At 47.0% G+C, this 21,786-nt stretch overlaps 1 protein-coding gene across 1 annotated transcript in view; it reads right to left on the minus strand.

Moving 5' to 3' along the window:
• The window catches only part of PRKDC (protein kinase, DNA-activated, catalytic subunit), an 84,895-nt gene that overhangs the window by 37,989 nt on the left and 25,120 nt on the right, over positions 1-21,786 (minus strand). The window contains exons 29-46 of the mRNA XM_087825259.1: positions 20,929-21,028; positions 19,677-19,810; positions 18,190-18,441; positions 17,488-17,711; positions 16,132-16,340; positions 15,584-15,716; positions 14,984-15,142; positions 14,007-14,210; positions 12,286-12,471; positions 11,869-11,973; positions 10,686-10,853; positions 8,887-9,014; positions 7,167-7,374; positions 5,308-5,486; positions 4,277-4,445; positions 3,998-4,063; positions 2,768-2,840; positions 1,585-1,733 (exon numbers count right to left, since the gene is read on the minus strand). Coding sequence (XP_087681385.1) covers positions 1,585-1,733; positions 2,768-2,840; positions 3,998-4,063; positions 4,277-4,445; positions 5,308-5,486; positions 7,167-7,374; positions 8,887-9,014; positions 10,686-10,853; positions 11,869-11,973; positions 12,286-12,471; positions 14,007-14,210; positions 14,984-15,142; positions 15,584-15,716; positions 16,132-16,340; positions 17,488-17,711; positions 18,190-18,441; positions 19,677-19,810; positions 20,929-21,028 — 2,846 coding nt within the window. The remainder of the gene's footprint in view (positions 1-1,584; positions 1,734-2,767; positions 2,841-3,997; positions 4,064-4,276; positions 4,446-5,307; positions 5,487-7,166; positions 7,375-8,886; positions 9,015-10,685; positions 10,854-11,868; positions 11,974-12,285; positions 12,472-14,006; positions 14,211-14,983; positions 15,143-15,583; positions 15,717-16,131; positions 16,341-17,487; positions 17,712-18,189; positions 18,442-19,676; positions 19,811-20,928; positions 21,029-21,786) is intronic.

Below are 21,786 nucleotides of genomic sequence, written 5' to 3' on the forward strand. Positions count from 1 at the left end.
ACACATTCAGAAAGTTTCACTCACACACACTCACTCTCACACACATTCACACTCACACCCCCCTCACTTACACACACACTCACACGCACTCGTGCACACACCCCCTCACACACACTCACACACATTCACACTCACACCCCCTCACTCACACACACACACACACGCACTCGTGCACACACCCCCTCACACACTCACACACCCCCTCACACACACACTCACACACTCACACACACACAGAGGTTCAACAATGCACTGGACGTCTTCCAGCACAGATCACTTCCAGGAAAACCAGACTTGAGAAATCCCAAGAGGAAATCTCTGGACAGCTGGAGGTCAGCTGGGGCTACTAAGTGCTGGCAGAGCCCGAACAGAAAGAGGAATACAAATGGTCCTTGATAAGCCCTGTCGTTCTGTCCGCCTGGTGGCAGGAACGACTCCAGAATGTCACTTTCCAAGAGAGGCGGTATTTGGAAATGTCCCCCCTTACAGACACTGTGCCCACCGTCTACTTCCCGAAGATAATGGATGATTTCTACAAACGGGGGGTTTGAGACACGACAGGAAGTCTATATTTTAGTAACAGGACTAAATGACACTGGGACAGAAAGCTTCATACACAATCGGGGTCACAAGACACAGGGAAGAAGCATATTCAGCGAGTCACAAGATCGGTCTCAGAAATCTGGGTGTCCGTTTCCACCTACCTGGAAAGTGTCAGAGGAGTTCACTGTGGCATCTGACTGACTCAGATCTAATCAACTATGTTTTTACTCAGAATCACTGTGTCTCGACACGCTGCTCACAAGGCCTGGGTGGCTCTAAAACTAGAGACTCGGGCCATGCAGTCAGAGGGCAGGAGGAGTGAGCCCAGGTGCCTCGAGGGAAATGACAACGCACCCGGAATAGAACTTTTTTTTTGAGACAGAGGAAGGGAGGGTCTTCTCTTTGAATGGATGGAAAGAGTGAGATTAATCAAAGCTTAAAACAACAACAAAACCCTCCCCCCAACCGTTGCACATGAGGTGCAGGTAACTTAGTAAGAATGGGAATGTTGTAAGTTGCTAGGACCAAAAAAGAAAAAACACTGAATTCTGCTTCTAAAAACACTGATCAAAATCATCCCTTACTCTACGCCCTTGTCACGAAGAGTTCACTCTAAGAGTTAAGCTGTCCCCCGCCAACACTGACGCGTCCAGCGGTCTTTGCTCGGTAACAGTAAACAACGGAAGAGCTTCTGCAGTCGCTCCAGAGACGGAGAGTCACACCGGCACCAACACCCGAGTCCCCAGGGCAGCTTTCGTTCTCACTGAAGATCCTTAAGTGTGGCTCTGATTTAAAACACTAACCTCAGGGCGACTGGCTAACGTGGGTCAGCCTTGGAGAGAGCCCTCCTCACCCTGCTGATGGGATCCGACTGCTGAGTCTGCAGGAAGATGGGCTGGGACTCAGATCCCAGGAAATTCTCCAAACGACTACTACTCTCGGAGGCCTACTGATGGGCAGCTGGCTTCCCATGTTAACAGCAAAGCCCCCCGTCCTTCACAGATTCTAACAATGTTGTTTAGATATGTAAGATGTGATCACCTGTCTTCGAAAATGACCAAGGGTAGATTTAGAGTCCTGGGAGCTGTATGAATAGCTCTGCACTCCAGTGGAGAAGTCAAACTGACTCATTTCCTCAGTCAGGCTGCTGTCTGCCAAGTATGACAAGGACGATATATAATGAGGACCACCTGGAACGTAAACAAAAAGAAATGCATTTATTCAAATGTAGTAGGAAATGAACTTCTCTAAGCTTAGTTGATATTCAAGGATGTTGCCACCCAAGGCTCCCGTCAGTCCTGACTCTCACTCGTTACCCAGATCAGCACAGCAAAAAGGAAATGGGCAAAGGACTCCTTTTATTCTTCTTGTTACTGACCGGTTATGCTCTACTGTCATGGACAAAGAAATTAGGTTAGAATGCATCCATTTTTAGATATGATATTAAGAGAATTTCTTCACCTTTAAAATTTAAACTATGTATATTTTGCCCATGAAGTGCAGCATAAATGTGGGGAAAGAAGCTACTGAAAAATAACTAATCCTGAATATGTAAGGGACTTGGAAAACTGGTCCAAATTTTACCCTCAAGTCAAGAAAACAAAGCTATGCAGAAAAAATTAAGCAGAAAAACTGAAACAAAGTGTATGTGGAGGGAGAGAGGGTTACTTTTAAATCGGGAGGCCAGGGAGAACCTCCTCCAGGGGCTGGCATCAAACAGGATGTCCGAATCCATGCTGATGCCTGGAGCCAAGGTCATTCTACCCCCTGCATGCAAATCCCGAGGCACGTGAGCCCCGTGCCCACAGCACGGGGGCCAGGCCGCTAGAAATGAATGAGCAGAAAGTACATCGGTGGGAGGTAGGTCAGGGGCTGGGGCGGCTCTGTCCTGAGGGAGGCAGAGCTAATGTGAGGTGCCGCAGGACGGAACTGGTATTTTACAGAGATTCTAAATGTACCTAAGTAATATAACCCACACTCAAAGAAATAAATACCAAGCTCATCCTGCACTGAAGTGTACCCGCGTCTGAGCCTCCCGAGGCCACTGGGAGATCTTTCCATGCAGTGCAAGTTTACCTAATTGCATTTATTTCCAGATAGAATTTCGTTCACCACTTAAAAACTTTTCCAACTGAATGCCCATGTTTTGGGGTATTTAAGGTGTTTTTCTATTAGGCAACACATACCAACCAGGGGCTCTTCCTCCTCGGGGAAGGCACCCTACCTGCGTCCCCCTGCGCGGCTCCCCTGGCGTCCTCTCTAATTTCAATGTACTTTTTTCTTCTTTCCATAGGAACCTATTAGCAGAATCAAACACACAACTTAAGACTTTTTAGAACTGTGGGCTACCTGTTTTCTATTTTAGTAGCAATCTAGCAAAATAACATAAATTTTAAACAACACTTTTATCAAATTTAAAAGTATTCAAAAATATCCACAAAGAAAGGCAGGTGAGTGTCCCTTAGGGAAAGCTTTTTCTACAGATTCCCACGGAGCCCCAGGGAAGCACGTGCCTTCTGGGCTCTGGGACAGTGTCTGCCAAGCCCTTAGAGCCACATGCCAGGGTCGCCAACAGTCCGTACATGGCTCGTGAGCCTCAGTTTCCTCAGCTGTGCGGTTATGGCACATCAGAGCACCTTACACGCAGTTAAGTTCATGAGTGATATACAGCAAGTGTCTGCTTAGTAAACCAGGGCGATTATTTTTTGTTTAGCTCTTGGGACATATGTCTAGAAAAAAGTTCCCAGTCTTGTTCCGAAAGGGCACGAGGCAGGAAGTAATCGTTGGCGTGGACCCGTGGACCCGAGACGTGGCAGTGGCCAGCAGCCGTGCGGAGGTGGGAGCGACGGCTCCCGGCCCGGCTCTGCTCTCCAGCACACGGTGCCTGAGCTCTGTCCTCGGCCAGCTTCACACTTGCAAAGGGCCGTGAACGACGGCAGCCACCAAGTGCTCCAGGTGGCACAGCAAGCTCAGCACGGCTAAAGTCTCGCCCTGCACGTTTGCCAGAGTGAGTTCTGTAATCACCCCCATGACTTCCCGTGGCCCCTCATCCTGCCAAATAACCCAGCAGGGCCAACGCGTCCTAATTCTGCATCCGGGTGGGTCTCAATCTCATCGACCAGAGGGATTTACTCAGAAAACGACTTCTGGGATATGTCCCAACAGCTGCTTTTAGTGGCACTGTCCTTCCTCTACAGGTCACTAAAGGGAAAGTCTCACTCTGCACATTTTCCAGGGCTCCTCAGAAGGGCGCCAGGCAGGGCACCGGGAGGGACACCCCTGATGAGCCTGCTTGTCGCCGCCTGGGACTGCGCCTCAGCTGAACCACCCGAAGGGCCAGCCGTGGTCCCGGCAGGTCTGAACGCTGGCAGCGTTTCCTGCCTGAGCATGCTCTCCTGTAAAGCACTCAGGAAGTCTTTGTAGCTTGGAAGCACCGCCGAAAGGTTTCGCTCACCTCGACTTCCACGGGAAACGCGTAGCAGCGCTTCAGGTCTATCAGGTTCTCGAAGATCAGCAAGTTCTGCGAAGAGAAGGATCGTAGGAAAACACCTGGGTGGCGGCGATGCTGCTGCTGCTGCTACTACAAAGTTCCCGGGGAAGCGCTCAGCTTTACGCGTGTGATGAAAGAGCTACACGCATGACATCAGGCTCGCGTGGTGGCAGAGCTCTAACTGACGGGCCGGCCCCTGAAACCCTGCGGTGCCGGCGGCGCCCAGCGCGCCCAAGGGCCTACCTTCTCCGGCTTCTCGCTGAACAGGAAGCCGTGGTAGAACTTCAGCTCGCTGAAGACTCGGCAGACGAGGGAGGCGGCGCAGTTGTACGCGGCGCAGTGGTAGAGCCGCCGCCTCTCCAGCAGCTGGGCCTCCCCCGCCATGTTCTCCGTAAACGCGTCGTAGCACAGCCTGCGGAGACCGGGCGAAGACGGGCTCGTGTAAGACGGAGGCGGCCGCGCCGGCCCCGCAGCGCCAGGCGGCCCCGCTGCTGAAGACGGGCCCCGGGCAGGGCGCCGGGCAGGGCAGCCGACCACCGGCACCGGGAGGGGCGCCCCAGGAGCAGGGCGCGCTCCGCGGGAGGCGACGCGGGGCCCACGGAAGAGCAGCGGGGGCCCCGACGGGCTCGGGGGCCAGAGAAACGAGGGCCCCGGTCTCGAGAACACCGAGGAGATGAAAGGGGCCTGCAGGGCGCGGAGGTGGAGACGAGGGAAGAATAAACTCCAACTCCCACGTCCCATTTACGAAGGAGACTCGGGGGGGCCTGCTGCAGACCAAGATAAAGGATGTTCGTTTTTAAATCTGCAAAACTAGCCATGTCAACCAATGTGGGTGCTCGGTCCTAACCAAGGAGGCTGGTTCTAAAGAAAATGAATTTGATTACCTTGTGTTTTATAGAATGCCTGAGGAAAAATATTTTAACGCTCCTTTAATTTCAAGTGCTGGGGAAAAAATATACCAAATTCCTTCTTACTGTACACGACATCACTAAAAAACTATAAAGCTACTGAGGGGGAAATGGCAGGGGCAGGAAAAAGGGTTTAAAAAAAAGAAAATTTTCATTCTTTATAAGAGAGAAGTACAGGATAAAATATGTTACTCAATAACTAACTAAAGTCCATTTAAGTAGTTTGTATATAAGAAAGGTAAGGAGAGTATAAAATCCAGTATTTAAACTTAAAACATTCAACCACATTACGTACATACATGAAAATACACTGTATATAGCAAAAATATTATATCAAGTACAACATAAAATTAACCAAAACCTTACTTAATAAGTGTCTTTGTAAGTTCATTTCCTTCTGTGACACAGGAGCCGTGAAACACTTGATTAATTTTGGATTCCTTCGAGTGGACGTCGTCTTTGGGAAGACGGGAGTACATCACCTCCAGCATTTTATAATAGCCTATCTTCTTGGTGATTTGAGTATCAAAGGTAGATTCGTTTAGCTAAGAAAAGGTAACAAATGATTATCTTTGATCTTACCAAAGATGAAAAATACTTTATAGGCTATCAAATTTAATACTTAATGACTTTAATGTAGAAAGTAGTTTTAGCAAAGATGTTAAATCACTTCAATAAGAGGCAGCCCAGGGTCTAAACGTGGATGTAGGTATTGATGTGTTATATTCAGGGCAGTGTGAAATAACGCACCGCGTCCAAACAGCGAGCTCAGGGTGCGGGTGTACGGCGTCTGCATAAAATCTACCGAAGGTGTAATTATAGCAGCTGAAAATTCAATTATTAAAAAAATAAAACTTTCAGCTACGTATACTGAAGTCCACATTAACCATTTGCCATTTGGGCATTTCCAGCATCCCCAACAGTATACTGCAGATGCCAAATGATGTCCCCAACCCCCCAAAGTTATCCACGCTCCCATCCCTGGAACCTGTGAACATAACGTCATAAAGCAGAAAGAGGAGTCCGCAGGTGTGGTCGAGTTAAGGATCTTAAGATGGGGAGGTCATTCTGGATTCTTCCTGTGGCACCGAAATAAAACCACATGTAGTAAGAGGGAATACAGAGGGAGTCAGACAGGCAGGAACAGGCAAAGTGACAACAGAGTCGCAAGTGAAGAAATGCCATCAGCCACCGGAAGCTGGGAGACCAGGAATGAACCCTCAGAGCAGCTGGGGCAAACGTGGCCCTTGCAACACCTGGATTTTGGGTCCGTGAAACTGACTGTGGACATCTGGCCTCTAAAACTATGAGGGAATAAATTTCTGCTCCTCTAAGCTTCCAAGTTCATGGTAACTTGTTACAGCAGATTCACGAAACTAACACACATTTTGATACCAAGAGCTGGGGGCTGCCGTAAAAAATGCCCAAAATACGAATGGGCCTTTGGGGTTGGGCGGTGGGTACAGGATGGAAGAATTTTGCCGTATGTGAGACAAAAAGCCGACAGTGCCTTGTACAGGTTGTTGGTAGAAATATCGACATTAAAGGCAGTGGGGTTGGGGCTCAAAGGACATGAAGGGCGTGGGAGAGAAGGCCCGTATTGCCTTAGAGGATATCTCCATCACGATAAACGTATTTTGGTAGAAATACGGACATTACGTAGCAGCTGGTGAGGTCTCAAAAGGAAATAAGAAACGTATTTTTGCAAACTGAAGGAAAAGAGATCCTTCTTATCTAGTGGCAGAGCACTTAGCTGAGTACTAGTCTCACTCAGCCACAATCCCTGCTGGCTTTCACAGCGAGACGTCATGGGGCGTCTCTTCCTGGCACTGGGACCCTGAGCTGGGGAGCCTGGCTGGGGCTGGGACCCACAGTTCCTCAGGGGGGACCTCCACAGCCGAGATACCCCTGCTGATGTTTAACCAGCGCGTGTAGACGTGGGACCTGCCGGTTCTGCGTCTCTACTCCTCCCACGAGCCTTGAGGAGGCTTACTCTGTATATCCCGTTACAGGTCCTGCTCAGCGGGATTTCAGGCAGTTCTCAATGTGGCTGTTCTGAAGGTCAGATTAATTCTGATGTGGCTGTGGGAGGACCTGAGGTCAGTCCACATTTACCTGCTCCACCATCCTGACCCGAAGCCCCCCGGGGGGCAGTTTCTACAGGCACTGACCAAGGAGATCTGTCAATTCTTACTAACATTTAATTAATAGTAGATGTACGATACCTTTATAAATCTGGACTTCAACACATCAATAGCATCCACCACAATTTTGCTAAAAAATTCTCTCAGAGCCTCCTGGCCGCAGTGCCCCAGCAGCGTGAGGAGGGAGCGGTCTACGAAGGCCTGGCGGGTGGTGCTGGACAGCAGGTCGTCCCTCCTGAACATTCTGTAGACACTTTCCAGAAGGCTGAGCTGTGTGGCGCATGGACTCCTAAGAAAAACAGAAAGTTATACAGACATTTATGCTTCGAACAAATACTTTGAGTGCCTAATACACGATACGCTAAGTAAATGCCAGTGATTACGAATTAGAAAAAAAATTTAAAGATGGTATATGTTAAACAAGCATGAAACGCCTATTCAGGTCCTCTGCCCACTTTTAAATTAGACTGCCTTTTTTCTGGTGTTGAGTTGTGTAAGTTCTTCATAAATTTTGGATGTTAACCTCTTACGGCACGTACCACTGGCGAATATCTTCTGCCATTTAGTAGGTTGTCTTTTCATTTTGCTGACGGTTTCCTTTACTGTGCAAAACCTTTTTAGTTTGACGTAGTCCCATCTGTTTATTTTTCCCCTTGCCCAAAGAGATATATCGGGGAAAACATTGCTAAGAGAAAGGTCAGTGACTTTCCTGCCTGTTTTCTTCTAGGAACTTCATGGCTTCGAGTCTTACACTTACGTCTTTCACCCATTTTGCGTTTATCCTTGTGTGTGGTGTGAGAATGTGGTCCAGTTCCACTTCTGCACGTATTACCCAGGCTGTCTTTAGCTCACTGTAAGTTCTTGCCTCCTCTCTCATATTTTAATCGACCACATAGGCGTGGGCTTATTTCTGGGCTTTCTACTCTGTTCCACTGATCCGTGCCTGTTCTTAGGCCAGTACCGTGCTGTTTCGACTACTGCGGCCTCGGAGTGCAGTTTACCGCCAGGCAGCGTGCCATCGCTAACTTTGTTCTCTCTCAAGGCTGCTTTGGCTCTTTATTCGGGGTTTTTTGTGATTCCACACAAATTTTTGGCTTATCTGTTCTACGTCTCTGAAAAAAGCCATAGGGAGCTGACAGTAACTGAACTGAATCTACCGACTGGGTTGGGTAGCATGGGGATTTTCACGTTAGATTTTCCTGCCCGTGAGCACGGCGTATGCTCCCATCTACTTGTATCTTCTTCAACTTCTGCCTTCAGTTGCTCGTTTCTGATGTAGCTTTCTTGTGGGTGAGGGAACATACTCTGTAAGATTTTAATATTTTAAACTTATTAAGACTTGTTTAATGGCCTACCATATGACGTGTCCTGAAGAATGTTCCCTAGGTGCTCAAAAAGAATGTGTCTTCTCCCGTGTTTGTGTGGAATGCTCTACAGTGGGTTAACTATGGCATTTTTTAAAAAAGGCAACAGAAAGGAACAAATTACTAATTCATGCTATATCGTGGGTGAATCTCAAAAACATGCTGATTAAAGAAGCCACGTGTAGAGGGGGTGATGGACTGGGAAATGCTGCTGCTTGTTTAATTTGGAGATTCATTCACAGTTTTACCTTCAACTCTGAGTATGTTTGAAATTTTCAAGACAAAAATTTTTTCTTACAAAAAACAAAATAAAATTTAGTTATAAGAGTTGAGTGCAACTGTCACTCAACTCTTTTTTTGAAACGGAGAAGATAAATTTCCCGAGGAAACACAATGTATGCAGTGCCTGGCCTCCCAGCTGGAATAGAATGACTTACTTTCTTGCAATCTTTTTGAAAGTGGATTGAAACACATCTTCCATGATGTGGCGCTGTTCTCGACAAAGAATTTCTGTCATCAACTGCAACAACATGGGGCTCTGAGATAATTCCAATGCGTCTAGAAACTGAAAAAACACACAAAGGCAAATATAAGAATAATAACGGTAATAATAATTTTGTTGGAGTTTCATTTTTGTTTTGTATTTAACGGTTCTAATAAAAATAGAGACGTTATAACAGAATTTCACAGAGAATTAAGAAATGCTAACATTTTAGTAATTTTTTACAGATAAAATAAATGCCCAGCGTAAGTAATTTTGTTAAATATTTAAGTTTTGATTTTTAGGTTTTGCAGACAGTTTTCTCTCTAACAGCTTTTAGGATTTTCTCTTTATTCTCAGGTTCTAAAGTCCCATAATTACGGGCCTTCACCGAGGTGGTTTTCCTTCACACTCCAGGTACTCTGTGCCTAGACTCTGCGGAGTCCTATTCTGGAGATGTGTCTTTTCAACAGCATCTTACGTGTGCCGATGTCTAGGCTGCTCATGTAACATTCTCATCTTGACTCTCCCGATTTCCATCTCGATGTCTGTTCTACTTCCTAAGCGATATACTCAATTTTATCTTCTGCTCAACAGAGAAATGAGGCGTCACCACCTTAACCAGGACACAAGACGCGAGGTCGCTAACAGTGGGACAGGGACCCTTCTGGCCCCCTGATGCGCCACTGCTGCCGAAACGATTAGCCTGAATCTCAGGACCAGGCTTGAAGCCTCGCTCCAGCTTAGAGGAAATACAGGGGATTAGGGACCAGTTGAAGAGCACCCCAAGGACGCAGTGAGACAAATATGGGACAACATCCAAGAGCAGTACTCTGGTTTCTTCCAAAAATTGAGTGTCATGAAAAATAAAAGGAGCAGGGTGAAGTGGTTCTAGGTGAAATGACGTGAGAGACATGACAATTCAGTGCGACCGTGAACTGGGTCCTGGTCTGAAAGAACACAGCTAAGCGTGGGGGCCTCTGATGGAACGTGAACATGGACCGCACGACAGATACTGGGGAGTGTTGATTTGCGTGGGTATAACAACAGCATCGTGGCTCATCCACAGGACGTGCACGCTGACGCCTTTAGGAAGGAAGCGGCGTGAGGTCTGAAACTAACGTGCAAATGTTTCAGCAAAAACACACAACGAAACGGGCAAATATGCCAAGATGTTAGCTGCTCAATAGAGGAGGTGGTAATACGGATGCTTGTTACGCTGTTCTTTCAATTTTTCTGTATGTTTGGGGAAAAAGTTTCATAAAGAGAATGGGGAAGAGAGAATCTGTGTGGATGGGTGGTTGTGCACTGGTCTTCCCATGAGGCCACGTGGCCTCCTCACGCAGTGGTGCCTGGGTCCCACAAAGAGGGGTCCCCAGAAATGAGAGAGAGGGGGAGCTGTAAGCCTCTTCTCACTAGTGTTGGACGTCACGCAGGGCTGCCTCCCCTGCATTCTTCTGCTGAGTCCTCAAGGCCACCAACCCATCCCCAATGGGGGGAATCAGACTTTGTCTTTCAATGGAAAAGCCACATGAAGTATTTCACAATTTAAAATTAGGGGGAAAAAGCGAATTCCAAAGGATTTAGATACGCATCTGCCTCCATAGTTACCCAGCTTTCAAAACGAATTAAACTGAATTCTTAAAGTTAGAACATTTATCTAATTCTGAATATTTCACTTCATCACAAAATGTAATAGAAAAAAACAAACAAAAATCAATGTTTTAATTTTACTTGGTACTACTAAAAACTAACCTTTTTCATGAAGTCCACATAATTATTGTACCGCAGAGTTCCCGGGGGGAATTCTTCAGACTTCATAGGGAAGTTAGAAACGATGATCTTCTCGAGAACACGCTTAAGGTCCTCGAGGTTGTCCCCAGTGAGGCCGGTGAGGAACGGAAGGATGATTATAGCTTGGCCCTGGGGAGCAACATGGACATGTGAGACTGCGCTAGTCGTGGCTACAGAGCCTACAGGATAAATAAAATGCTTCTAAAGAGTTTGCAAATAAATCTTTATGCAGATTCCAAAAAAGACTTCAGATACCTTCTAGATGACATAAAACACCAATCGAATGCAAAGCTGTGTCACAACTTCTACCCTAGAGGGAAGTGAGCCAACTCGGGGCTAATACATGTAAATAAAAGGACTCTGTATGATGATTTTGTGCGTCATTTCTCCTAAAAATATAGACTCTGCTAGAAATATACCAGATAAGCTCTGATTGGAAAGAACATCTTGAATAACCTATGGGGTAATTTACAACTATTCCTTGCAGAACTAACTCCAAACCTCACACCAAGCTTCAAAGAAACTAGGTGTTCCCTACATCCCCCATGTGGCAGGGAAGTTCCCAGACTCCCTCCTACTGAGAAAATAGAAACTTGATTAATCCCGTAGACCGAACCTTCCAAAGAAACCTTCACGGTCCAGTAAAAAGATGGTTTTCATTAGGGCCACATTTTATTAGAGTGTAAAATCTAATTATTAAAGATCTTTAAAATGAAAGTATGTTCTTGACACTAAGAATTACCAAGGTATTTTATATTACTCAGTAGAAAAATGATTAATATTTAAATTCTGTTGTTCACTAATAAAGCAATTCTCAGAAAAGCCAATTTAAATCATTTCCACCCAAAGACAAGTGTTAATTCTCCTAAGTATGGTAATCTCTTCATGGTTACACTTATCTTTTTTTTTAATCCTTGCCTGAGTACATTTTTTCTATTGCTTTTCAGAGAGAGTGGAAGGGGAGAGAGAGAGAGAAACATCGATGTGAGAGACGCGTCAGTTGGTTGCCTCCCACCCCGACTAGGGTCAGGGTTGAACCTGCAACCAAGGTCGTGCCCTTGGCCGGAATCAAACCCGAGGCTCTTCAGTCCTTGGGCCGACGCTCCAACCACTGAGCCAAACCGGCCAGGGCTTTACCACTTACCTTTAAATGTAGACCCAACTCGGAATCAGCAAGGATGCTAGTGTATGTCGTAAAGACTTCAGGGAATGCACTGTGGCTCGTATTAAAAAATACAGACGAATCAATCTAAAGGAGGGGAAATGAAAGCACGATACGTTACTATGCCACATCTCTAATTTCCTTTAACACAGCTTTCGAATTTTTAAATTTCAGAAATGGCCTGTAAATTTGTTCCTCGGCTTCAACAACATTTCAGCAACTTTGTTCTAAAATATTTAAGCTGTCTGACACGACAGTGCACGTAAAGGCAGGCTGAAAAGATAAAGCGTGAGACATGGCGGTGAGTGTAAAAGGTGACGCAGTAAAAGAACAGAAGTACAGTGTGAGGTGATCGCCAACTTCAGTCCCACGACTGTATTTCTAGGCCTCTCAAAGTACCTGCAGAATCTTTGCCAGCAGGGTCAGCATGGCCACTTTACTTTCGGGAGTGGCGTCTCTGGCCCACCACGAGCTGCACTTGCTCCAGTTCTGCAGAATCGCAGTCGCGAGCTTCAGGCCCTGCTGTTTCTGACGCGCCCGATCCCTGAAGCTCTGATCTAACAGGCCGTTCAAGACCGTGCTCACCTGGAACAGTTGGGTGGTGACGGAGAAAAACTCTTAACATCAAGACCAACATCTATAGCAAAACGCACCTTCATTTCAAAGATGGAAAACAAGGGTGCTAACTTTATAACAGCCGATCGCGTCGCAACTCCTCAAACTGGGGAAGAGCAGCGAAGCAGGTAACCTTCCCGTGAAGCGTGAGGGTCTCCTCTAGGGAACCAAGCTCACGCTGCCATTTCTCCGTTTCCTAGTTGGGGGCACTCTCGACGGGAGGACTAGCTCTCCTTTCACCGTGCCCGCCACGTGGGCGTGTGCACCTGTGCTCGCACATCCACCCCGCCCGTGAGCAGAGCCCGCAAGCTGGGCACGTGCCCTGACCGGGAAGCGAACCTCGACCTCCTGCTTCACAGGTCGATGCTCAACCGCTGAGCCATGCCAGCCGGGCACTAAAGGTCTTTCTTAAAAAAAAAAAAGAAGTATCCTCCACTTAAACCACGTCCAGGGTTCTCCCAGTCCCTCTGTCCAGAGATACTTATTCTGTCCAGAGACTCCCCAGGCTCCTCGGTGGGGAAGGGTGGTCCCCTGACCACAGGGACGGCTGACCTTCGGGCAGGTCCCCTCTCAGTTTCTCCCTCTGTCCTGCTTTCTCCGGAAGCCCGGGGCCGCCACCGCCTGACCCGAGTCCGGCAGCACAGTGGGCTGTGGTCGGTCACACTGCCGCTTTCCCGGACCCTGAAGTCCGAACGGCAGTCTGTGCTCTTGCCCTCCAGCTTCTAAAGTGCTGTCACTCCTGTCCTTCCCTCTCCTCTGTGCCCTTTAGCACTGTCCTTTTCTTAAAATCCCTGTTCCTGTCACTTCAGAGGCATTTGAGGCGGAGGCACATGCATATGGTTTCTATCCATCATCAGCGTAAGTCTTAGTAGTTTAAAAAGCTCAAATTGTTGTATTTTCTGAGTGCTGTGAGTCTACTATAATTTTATTTCTAACTTTAAAAAATACAAATTCTTAGTGTAGGAAATTCCACATACTTCCCTTAAAATGTTTGTCCTAACAGTTAACAGTTTCTGCTTCTCTATAGACCAGGTTAAATTGCAAAGTTTTGTAAGTTTAGCAAACCAGAGTCCACTGTATATTCAATACTGATCTCCAAGGGTTCGATGTGAGGAGACCAGGGGGGTACAGCAGGAACCTGCAGGAAATGACACCTGAGTGCTCAGGACCAGCTGGGGCGGGAGGAGAAGCGAAGGCAGGCTTGGCCTGGGGACAGGTTCATGAGCTCCACTGCCAAACCCTGACAACGGTCACTATCCTTCATAGCTGGGCCTTATAAAATGAGGTCCAGAGATTCTGGGGGAGTGAGAAATTAGAAAAAATAACCAACATCCCAGCATCCATGATTATTCATAAAGGTTCTGTTTCCTTTGGTTTTGGCTTTAAGCATTGGCAAGAGCTCGACACCTTCCAGGAAGAGACCTTGGTTTGTTTTCTATTGTATATTTCAGGAGGACAAGTGTTACATAAGGAGACATACTTTACTTAAGGCAAAACTTCGTTACCATTTTGGGGTTGTCCATAGACGACTTCATAAGCTCCAAGACAGTGAGATCTGGATTCTTCAACAATTCTGCGTTGACTGTTTCTGGGAACAGGCTATAAAAGTACTCTCCGTGGTAGAAGCTGACAATGCTCCTCTGGGAGCCTCCTGAGGACGGCACTGAGAGCACCGCCGTGTCCAGGAGAAGCCGGACGAGGCACTCACACTGCGGGGAAAGAGGAGGGCAGGACAGGAACACACACCTCAGGTGTCAGACACACTGCCTGTGTGTCACTCAAGCAGAAAGTGGGAAGTCACAGGAGAGCCTGGTATTTACTCTGAATTGTATACATTTCAATGAGTCTCCATTTCTAAGTTTCAATCTGGAAAAGAGCTCTTCCCTGGCTCCTGTTTCCCCCCAGTTTCTAGATATCTTACTGCTGCACAGAGGTGCGTATTTTTTAGACGATGTAAGCATGCGACTCATTTACGTCAAGTTCGAATGAAGGAGCGAAGGGGTTTCTGCAGAAGAGAAGTGGGCGCAGAAGGGGCATCCGCAGGGCTGGCTGGCAGGGCTCAACTGCAGCAGAGACTGCTGGAGGCCAGCCCTGCACAGGTCAAACAGCATGAAGACATTTCTGCGGGGTACCCTGGAATTATCCCTCAGGGGCTCCCCTAAATCAGCCACCTTAAGAATTACCAAGGACGGGGGAAGAAGAGGTCACTGTGACAACATAGTTCAGCTTTATAGTCACAAAATGTTCTCTGCCTCAAGTCCTCTTGGAAACAGAGAGGGACAGACAAAAGCTGAGATTTAAAAGAATGTTGTTCTATTTCTTTCATTAAAAAAAAGAAAAAAACCTTCCGGAAAGTCACCTCATGTAAATTAAAGTACCTGTGTAGCCAAAAACTTATGGAACTACATTCCCGTTTTTAAAGACACAGTGCACGTGGCGAGTTACGCTGCTAGGACGGTGTGCCGCGTAGCTGTTTTCCTACCAGTCCTCCAAAGGCGAAGGCCAACTCCAGAAGCCCGCTGGCCAGTCGCTTGCAGCTGGGGTCGAGCGCAGGGAGGCACTGTTGCTCATGTCCAGGCGCGATGCTTTTATAAACCAGGGAAAGGAGTTTCGTGCCAATATAGTGATGCTGATCTACGGACTAAAATAAAAACCAACAGTAAACTATCCAGCAATGAAATATTAAAAGAACAAACACAAAAAATACAATTTCACACCTTTTAATAATTAAAAGTTCCGCGTTAGCTAACACTGACGACTGCCTTCCAATCGTAAGGAAGTTCACTCAACGCTGCACCAGAATTCTCATCCAAGTCACCTGGCCTCCGAAGCTCGGCAGCAGTCAGTCCCTAATGTCTTTCAGAAGGCTGCTGGAAATACTCAAATACCCTTTGTCCTGTTTTCATTTTATACTTACAAATTTTTCTATTTACTTTCACATTTATATTCCTGGTGACACCTACATGCCTAGAGCAAGTATGTCTATAATTCCCATTGAAGCACGCATAAAGGATGCTTAAAAAAGGAATATAAATAAACAGACTAGTTAGCTTAATGAAGCTAAGGAAAAACATGTGGTTACCTGGGATGGTAAGACAACCTGCAGAAACCCGGCTCTGTGGAGCTGTTTACACGCTGACACGACAGAAGACAACTGGGCCCGATCCGCGTATGCCTCGGGGCCGTATAGGTCGATGGCACAGAGCTCCTCGATGCTGCCAAGTGAGAAAAGCAAGAGGAAGACCAGATGAGTGCTGAGCTCGTTAAATAACCAGGATGTATGGAAGAATGAGTGTGTTCTGTTATAAATGCGTTTACTAACTCCTGGCACGCAGATTCATGACACAGCCCTGGGCAACGACACAGGCCAGCAAGAAACAAGAGGCCCGAGCACCGATCCAGCCGCGGAAACTCAGGGCTAAGCCCCGTGCAAGGCCTGCATACCAGGGGGCAGGGAAGGCATTTGCTAAGCAGATGGTTTTCAGACAACTGATGAGACCTCCGCACCACACACCCCACTGATGAGGTTTTCACTTGAGGAGAGGGAGCCGGAGCAGCACCCACGGAGCTCAGGGCACACTGCAGCCTTATATTCCTCCACACGCTGGCGAGCGCGACCCGAGTGCCCACCTCTGCGCTGTGATTCTTTCCCTGAGGTGCGTCTCCAGGATGTCCTTGTACGAGGACCTCTTCAGTGCCTTCATCAGGTTCACACAGACATCGGGAAGGTGGTCCATAATGTAGACGTCGCCGACGTTGAAACCAACGCTTGAGGGCTCACAGACGGTCTTCACCAAGAGTTTCATGAGGTTGGAGTTACATAAATTGTCTTCAAGAAGCTGTAAAAGACAGATTTAAATAAAACACATCTATCAGTCAGGATTTCGATTTTCACTGCAGTGTGAGGTCCGTGACGTTGGGAATTTTTGCCTGGGGAGGGCGAGGGTTGGGAAACTTTCCCTGTAAAGGGTTGGACAATGAATTTATTTGGCTCTATGGGTCACACGGTCTCTGCTGCAACTTCTTAACTCACTGCCTTGATAGTGTGAGAGCCACCGTGAACAAATGTGAGGAAATGAACCTGGATGTGTCCCAATAAAACCTTCTTTTAAAAAATCTTTATTTACTGGCTTCAGAGAGAGAGGGGATAGGAGAGAGAGAGACATCGGTTTGTTGTTCCACTGATTCCTGCATCATTGGTTGCTTCCTGTATGTGCCCTGACCGGGGATGGAACCCACAACCTTGGTGCACTGGGACGACTCTTTAATCAACCGAGCTACCCAGTGAGGGCTGAAGCCTTCTTTAGAAGCACAAGCAGCAGGTGGGAAGTGCCAAAGGGACCACAGTTTCCCAGCCCGTGGGTTAGGTCAACGCTGTGTCCCCAGGACGGAACCCGGCACAGCAGGTGCTAGTGCATGTTAACTAGATGGACTGACTGGAGTTTGTTTATATAATGAGCCTGACAGGTACATTTATAAATATATGCTAACTCATGTTTCCTAAGGTAGATGTTTGATTATAGCATAAAACGCAGTATCTAATAAAAATTTAGAAAAACTGCCCACTGGCTTGGCTCAGAGGTTGAGCATCGACCTACACAGTCCAGGAGATGGCAGTTCAATTCCTGGTCAGGGCACATGCCCAGGTTTCTGGCTTGATCCCCAGCAAGGGGCATGCAGAAGGCAGCCAATCAATGACTCTCTCTCATCACTGATGTTTCCATCTCTCTCCCCCTCTCCCTTCCTCTCTCTAAAATCAATATATTTTTAAAAAATCAGAACTATTCTGTATTTTATTCACACAATAAGCAGCTGAAGTCCCTGCAAAGTTTTATTATTTTCAAGAACAGGTAATGCCTACAGCAGTGACCAGGTAATTTCTTACAGCAGTAAGAAAGCCAGAATCACTTCGAATAGGTCCTTTGCATGTGGTTTCCCAGGGCCGAGTTCTGTCGTCAAATCACCAGGGCAGCGGGTGACCCCTACCTTCCAGCCTCCCGGGTGGACGTTCAGCAGCGTCGTGGTGAACTCCATAACCCGAACGACAATGGTGCACTTGCTGTAATTGTACATCTCCTCCTCCTGTGGGCTGGGGCTGTTATCTGCTGCCCCACCGCCAAAGCTCTTTTCAGCTGCCGTAACATCATGCGGAGCAATGTTTTCTAAAAAGAAAGCCACCGCTTTCCAAAGTGAAGACTGCGTTTCAGTGCCTAGAAAAAAATTGCATCAAAATATCAACACTTGTTTTCCTCTAACTCAAGTGAGGTTAATGTAAAAATTCTTCTTTAAATATAGGCATGACGTAGTCAAAATTAAAAGATGTTCAATAAAAGCTGAATAAACTGGCACTCATTTCTTCTCGTTTCAGAATTTCAGAATGAAGACCGCCCAAGAGCCTGGCCGACGTGGCTCAGTGGCTGAGCCTCCAGCCATGAACCAAGAGGTTCCGGTTCGAGTCCCGGTCAGGGCACAGGCCCGGATTTCTGGCTCGGTCCCCGGCAGGGGGCGAGCAGGAGGCAGCCGATGGATGACTCTTACCATTGATGTTTCTCTCTCTCTCTCACTCTCCCTTCCTCTCTTTGAAATCAATGAAAAAAACAAACAAAAAAAACCCAACCCACCGGTCTTTTCCCCAGAGAGATCCGGGCAGAACTGCACAACGCTGGCTTAGGGCTAAGTCTCACCCACCCAGCACCTCGGACGCGTCAACGGTGCCCTCCCCGAGGAACGTGTTGTAGCACTCCAGCGCGGCCAGCAGCATGTCCATCCACTGCAGGGCGGCGCGCAGGCGGAAGGGCCCCTGCACGTGGGCGAGGGTCGGCTGCGCAAGGATGCCCGACTGCTGGCCACAGCCGCCGCCCCCCTCGAAGGTGTTTATGAGGAAGGAAGCGTCTTGTTTCTTGATAGTATCTTTCATCCACAGAGAAGGGGATTTGTTGCCTTAAAAAAGAAACATGATTAAACACACATCTAAACAACTGTCACGTAATTAACATTTCATGTAATCACTGTTCCTAATTAGGAATAGCATCCCTCAATAATAAACCATGAAAGTAAGTCTTTCAAGTTAAAAAATGTAATCAGAACACAATATGAAATAGTAACAAACAATTTTCTAAATTAAAAACATAAGCATACATTTCTACTACACAAACACAATTATAGGATACTAGGTGAAGACATATTTTGTATATCAGCTATGATACAGAGAACGAATACGATCATATATAGTATATAAAGTACAGGAGGTAACATTACAACACATTCCATACTACAAAAGACACAGGATCCTTCTAAGCTTTAGAGCTACAAGAAGCAATTTTCGTCTCCTCATCCATGAAGAACAGCCCCAGTGTAGTGAGTCCTCCCCTCTTTCCTAAAGATCCCCGGCTCCTGCAACCCGCAGGGCACTGCCCTTCTCTCCCAGAGGCACACGCCGGAGCCTGCGCTCACCCTAGGCTAGTACCCAGGGCGCCAAGTGGGTAATCGAGGGCCTGGGTCCGTCCTGAGGCACAGCTTTCCATGCCAAAGCTACCAGGCCTGGGGTGGAATCACTGGAGGAAACAGAGCAGTAGGTTTATTCCTGAGAAGCTGAGTGATTATTTTAAGTCTGTAAGTACAGTTTAATGGTTTGGTGCAATAATTACTGAGAAGCAGAGGTTCCCTTCCTCGCTTTAAGATCACAACGACCTGAGATTATTCAGACTTAGGGGTCTAGCAGTTTCTTATTAATTACACATTGAAATAAAGCAACTGTATTATTTCATTAGCTATTAATAAGATTTTAAAATCTTAATCGAATATCATGTTAACAACTACGATGGGAATCCAGCTTTTCTCTTTTTTTAAATGGGGTAGAAAAGCAAAAATGTAGGGGAATATAAAACGATGCTGGGGATTCTAAATTTACTTCCTCGGTACCACCTGACTAACATCAAAATAGCATTTTTTCTTCCCTTCTCTAAATCTTTAAGAAATGTACCGCCATAACTTATCACTTGTCATACAACTGACCTGTAATGATTACTAAACATACCTAATTTTATATTTATTAGAAACATACGGTTTGTGACGTTCACCTAAAGAACGGCAAGAACACGTTTTTAATAAGGACACGTCTCCAAGCCACTGGGAAAGCGAAACCCATCACCTGCAGGGCGCCACGCTCACCGTACCTGGCAGTAACGGAACAAACTTATAAAACAGCTCCATGGATTTGTGCCGGAATTCCGTCTGGGGCCGCCCGCAGTTGGCCAACAGCCACAGGACCACATCCGACAAGCACAGCGAGGCCGCGAGGGGGAACCCGCTGTGGAGAGAACGCAGGGCCCGCACCATGCAGCCTGGCAGCTGGCGTTTAACTCACCCCGCAGTCCAGAGGCAAAAACGCCAGTCCGCCACAGGGATGCCACAGAAACCTCATTAAAAGGCACTCAGTTATTTTTAATGTATTATTACCCGAATACAATAAAAAGTCCCAGGTTAAACAGGCCCTAAAGGCTGCTTACCTTCATTTGTTTTTTCAGGGAAAAATTAAAAAATGTTTTTTAAAAAAACAGCACCATGTCTGCTCATGTATCCTTTACACTGTACTTGAAAACAAAACAGTGTTTAATATCTAAAGCAGCGCTCCTCAAACTGGGGTCCCTGGCCCAGCTGCCTCAGAAATGTGGCAGAAACGCAAATTCTCGGCCCGGCCCCGCCTCAGACCTGCGGAAACAGATTCTGCAGGCAGCGTCCAGCTACCCGTTTTAATAAACCTCCAGATAATTCCGATGCACACTCAGGTCTGCGAGCCCGTGATTTAAAGAGATATAAGCTAAGGGTAGAACCTGGAAGAATAAATTTTAAAATAGAGGACATCTTACTATCCGGTCTACAGGGGCCGATGGTTTCACAGAGGAGCTGCCGTCAGCAGACACTGAGTCCCCTGCACAGGCGCAGAGGGGCTGATGCAGGGCCCCCTCCTGCCTGAGAATGAGACTCGCGGGGATGGAAACGAGAGGAGAGGCTGGAAACCACCCAACCACCCAGCCTTGGCTGTGAGCAGTTTCATCCCATAATTCTATCACCCCACGTCTGTCAAAATCCTACTGTTCCAGTATTTCGGTTCTTCTACTTCAAATTTACTCCCAAGTAGTTCAAAATTATCCTAGTCTAATAATTCCACATCAAACTGGTATTCAAATAGGCGCAGGTAAAATAAATTCTGTTGCAAAACTAACTTTCAAATTGTACCCACCCACCCAAGCGAGATCAAACGTACACCGGCAGCCAAGCAATTCCAAACACGAAGCTCTTCAGTGTCCTCGGAAAACTGACTCTTCACACTCCCACACATCCTCGTTTAGAGACCAGTTCTTCCCATTTCCACACATCCCTCCCAGAGTCTCCTTCATTAACCGAGGGTTAGGCAACGCCCCCTACCGTGGCCAACGTCGTTTCTTTGCCTCGTTTAGAGAAACGTGCTTCTTTTCAACGATGCGCCGCAGGTGGTCGAGGGCATCGTGACACTGTTGAATTGTACCTATTCAAGCACAGAAAGCACAGAGACACGTTTCCAAGAAGGCACGTGCTGGCTGGTCGTAAGTAAATGGGCATTATAGATTTATCGGTGTAGTTTTTAATTAGAGGTAATTTTACAATAAAGTATCCTTTCATCCCTCAGAATATAGACTTTAAGTAAAAGACTTACTTTGCATGTCCAAAACCAAAGCCAAAACCCACGTTTAAGAACGCGAGCCAGCAGGGCGCCCTCACACACAGCAACTCCGCAGCGCCGTAGAAACCCGCCCCCGCCCCAGCGCCGAGGGCGGCCGCCCGTGGTGGATCTGAGACGCAAGAGGCTTTGGACGGCCTACGAAACCCACACCACGCAAGGGCCTGTGCATCTGTTTCAAGGCTTCATGGGAGAGGTAAAACTTGACTCCCCTCCTTGTTATGTAGGTTGAACTATAGGACAGCGTCATAGCACGGCCACCGCAGGGCAGAGATGAAACAGTAGAACCATCCCCAGGTGTCCCGAGTCATTCAGGAGAAGAGCCTTACAGGCCTTATTCTACCCTTTACCAAGAAGATGTTTCCTTTCTATGCTTTCTAAATTCAGCGGAGATTTTTAAAAGAGTGAAGTTTCACTTGTTGAAAAATATATGTATATATAAGATATAAAGATAAACAAAGCAATAGTAAATTATATTATGGCAAGGACTGAATTTTAAGCATTTCTGCCCACAGCAGGCTGTCAATATAAAGGGTAACAGAACTCAACCTGCCTTTAAAAAAAAT

This window comes from Miniopterus natalensis, chromosome 16, assembly GCF_054644295.1.
Source record: "Miniopterus natalensis isolate mMinNat1 chromosome 16, mMinNat1.hap1, whole genome shotgun sequence".
NCBI classification, from domain to species: Eukaryota; Metazoa; Chordata; class Mammalia; order Chiroptera; family Miniopteridae; genus Miniopterus; species Miniopterus natalensis.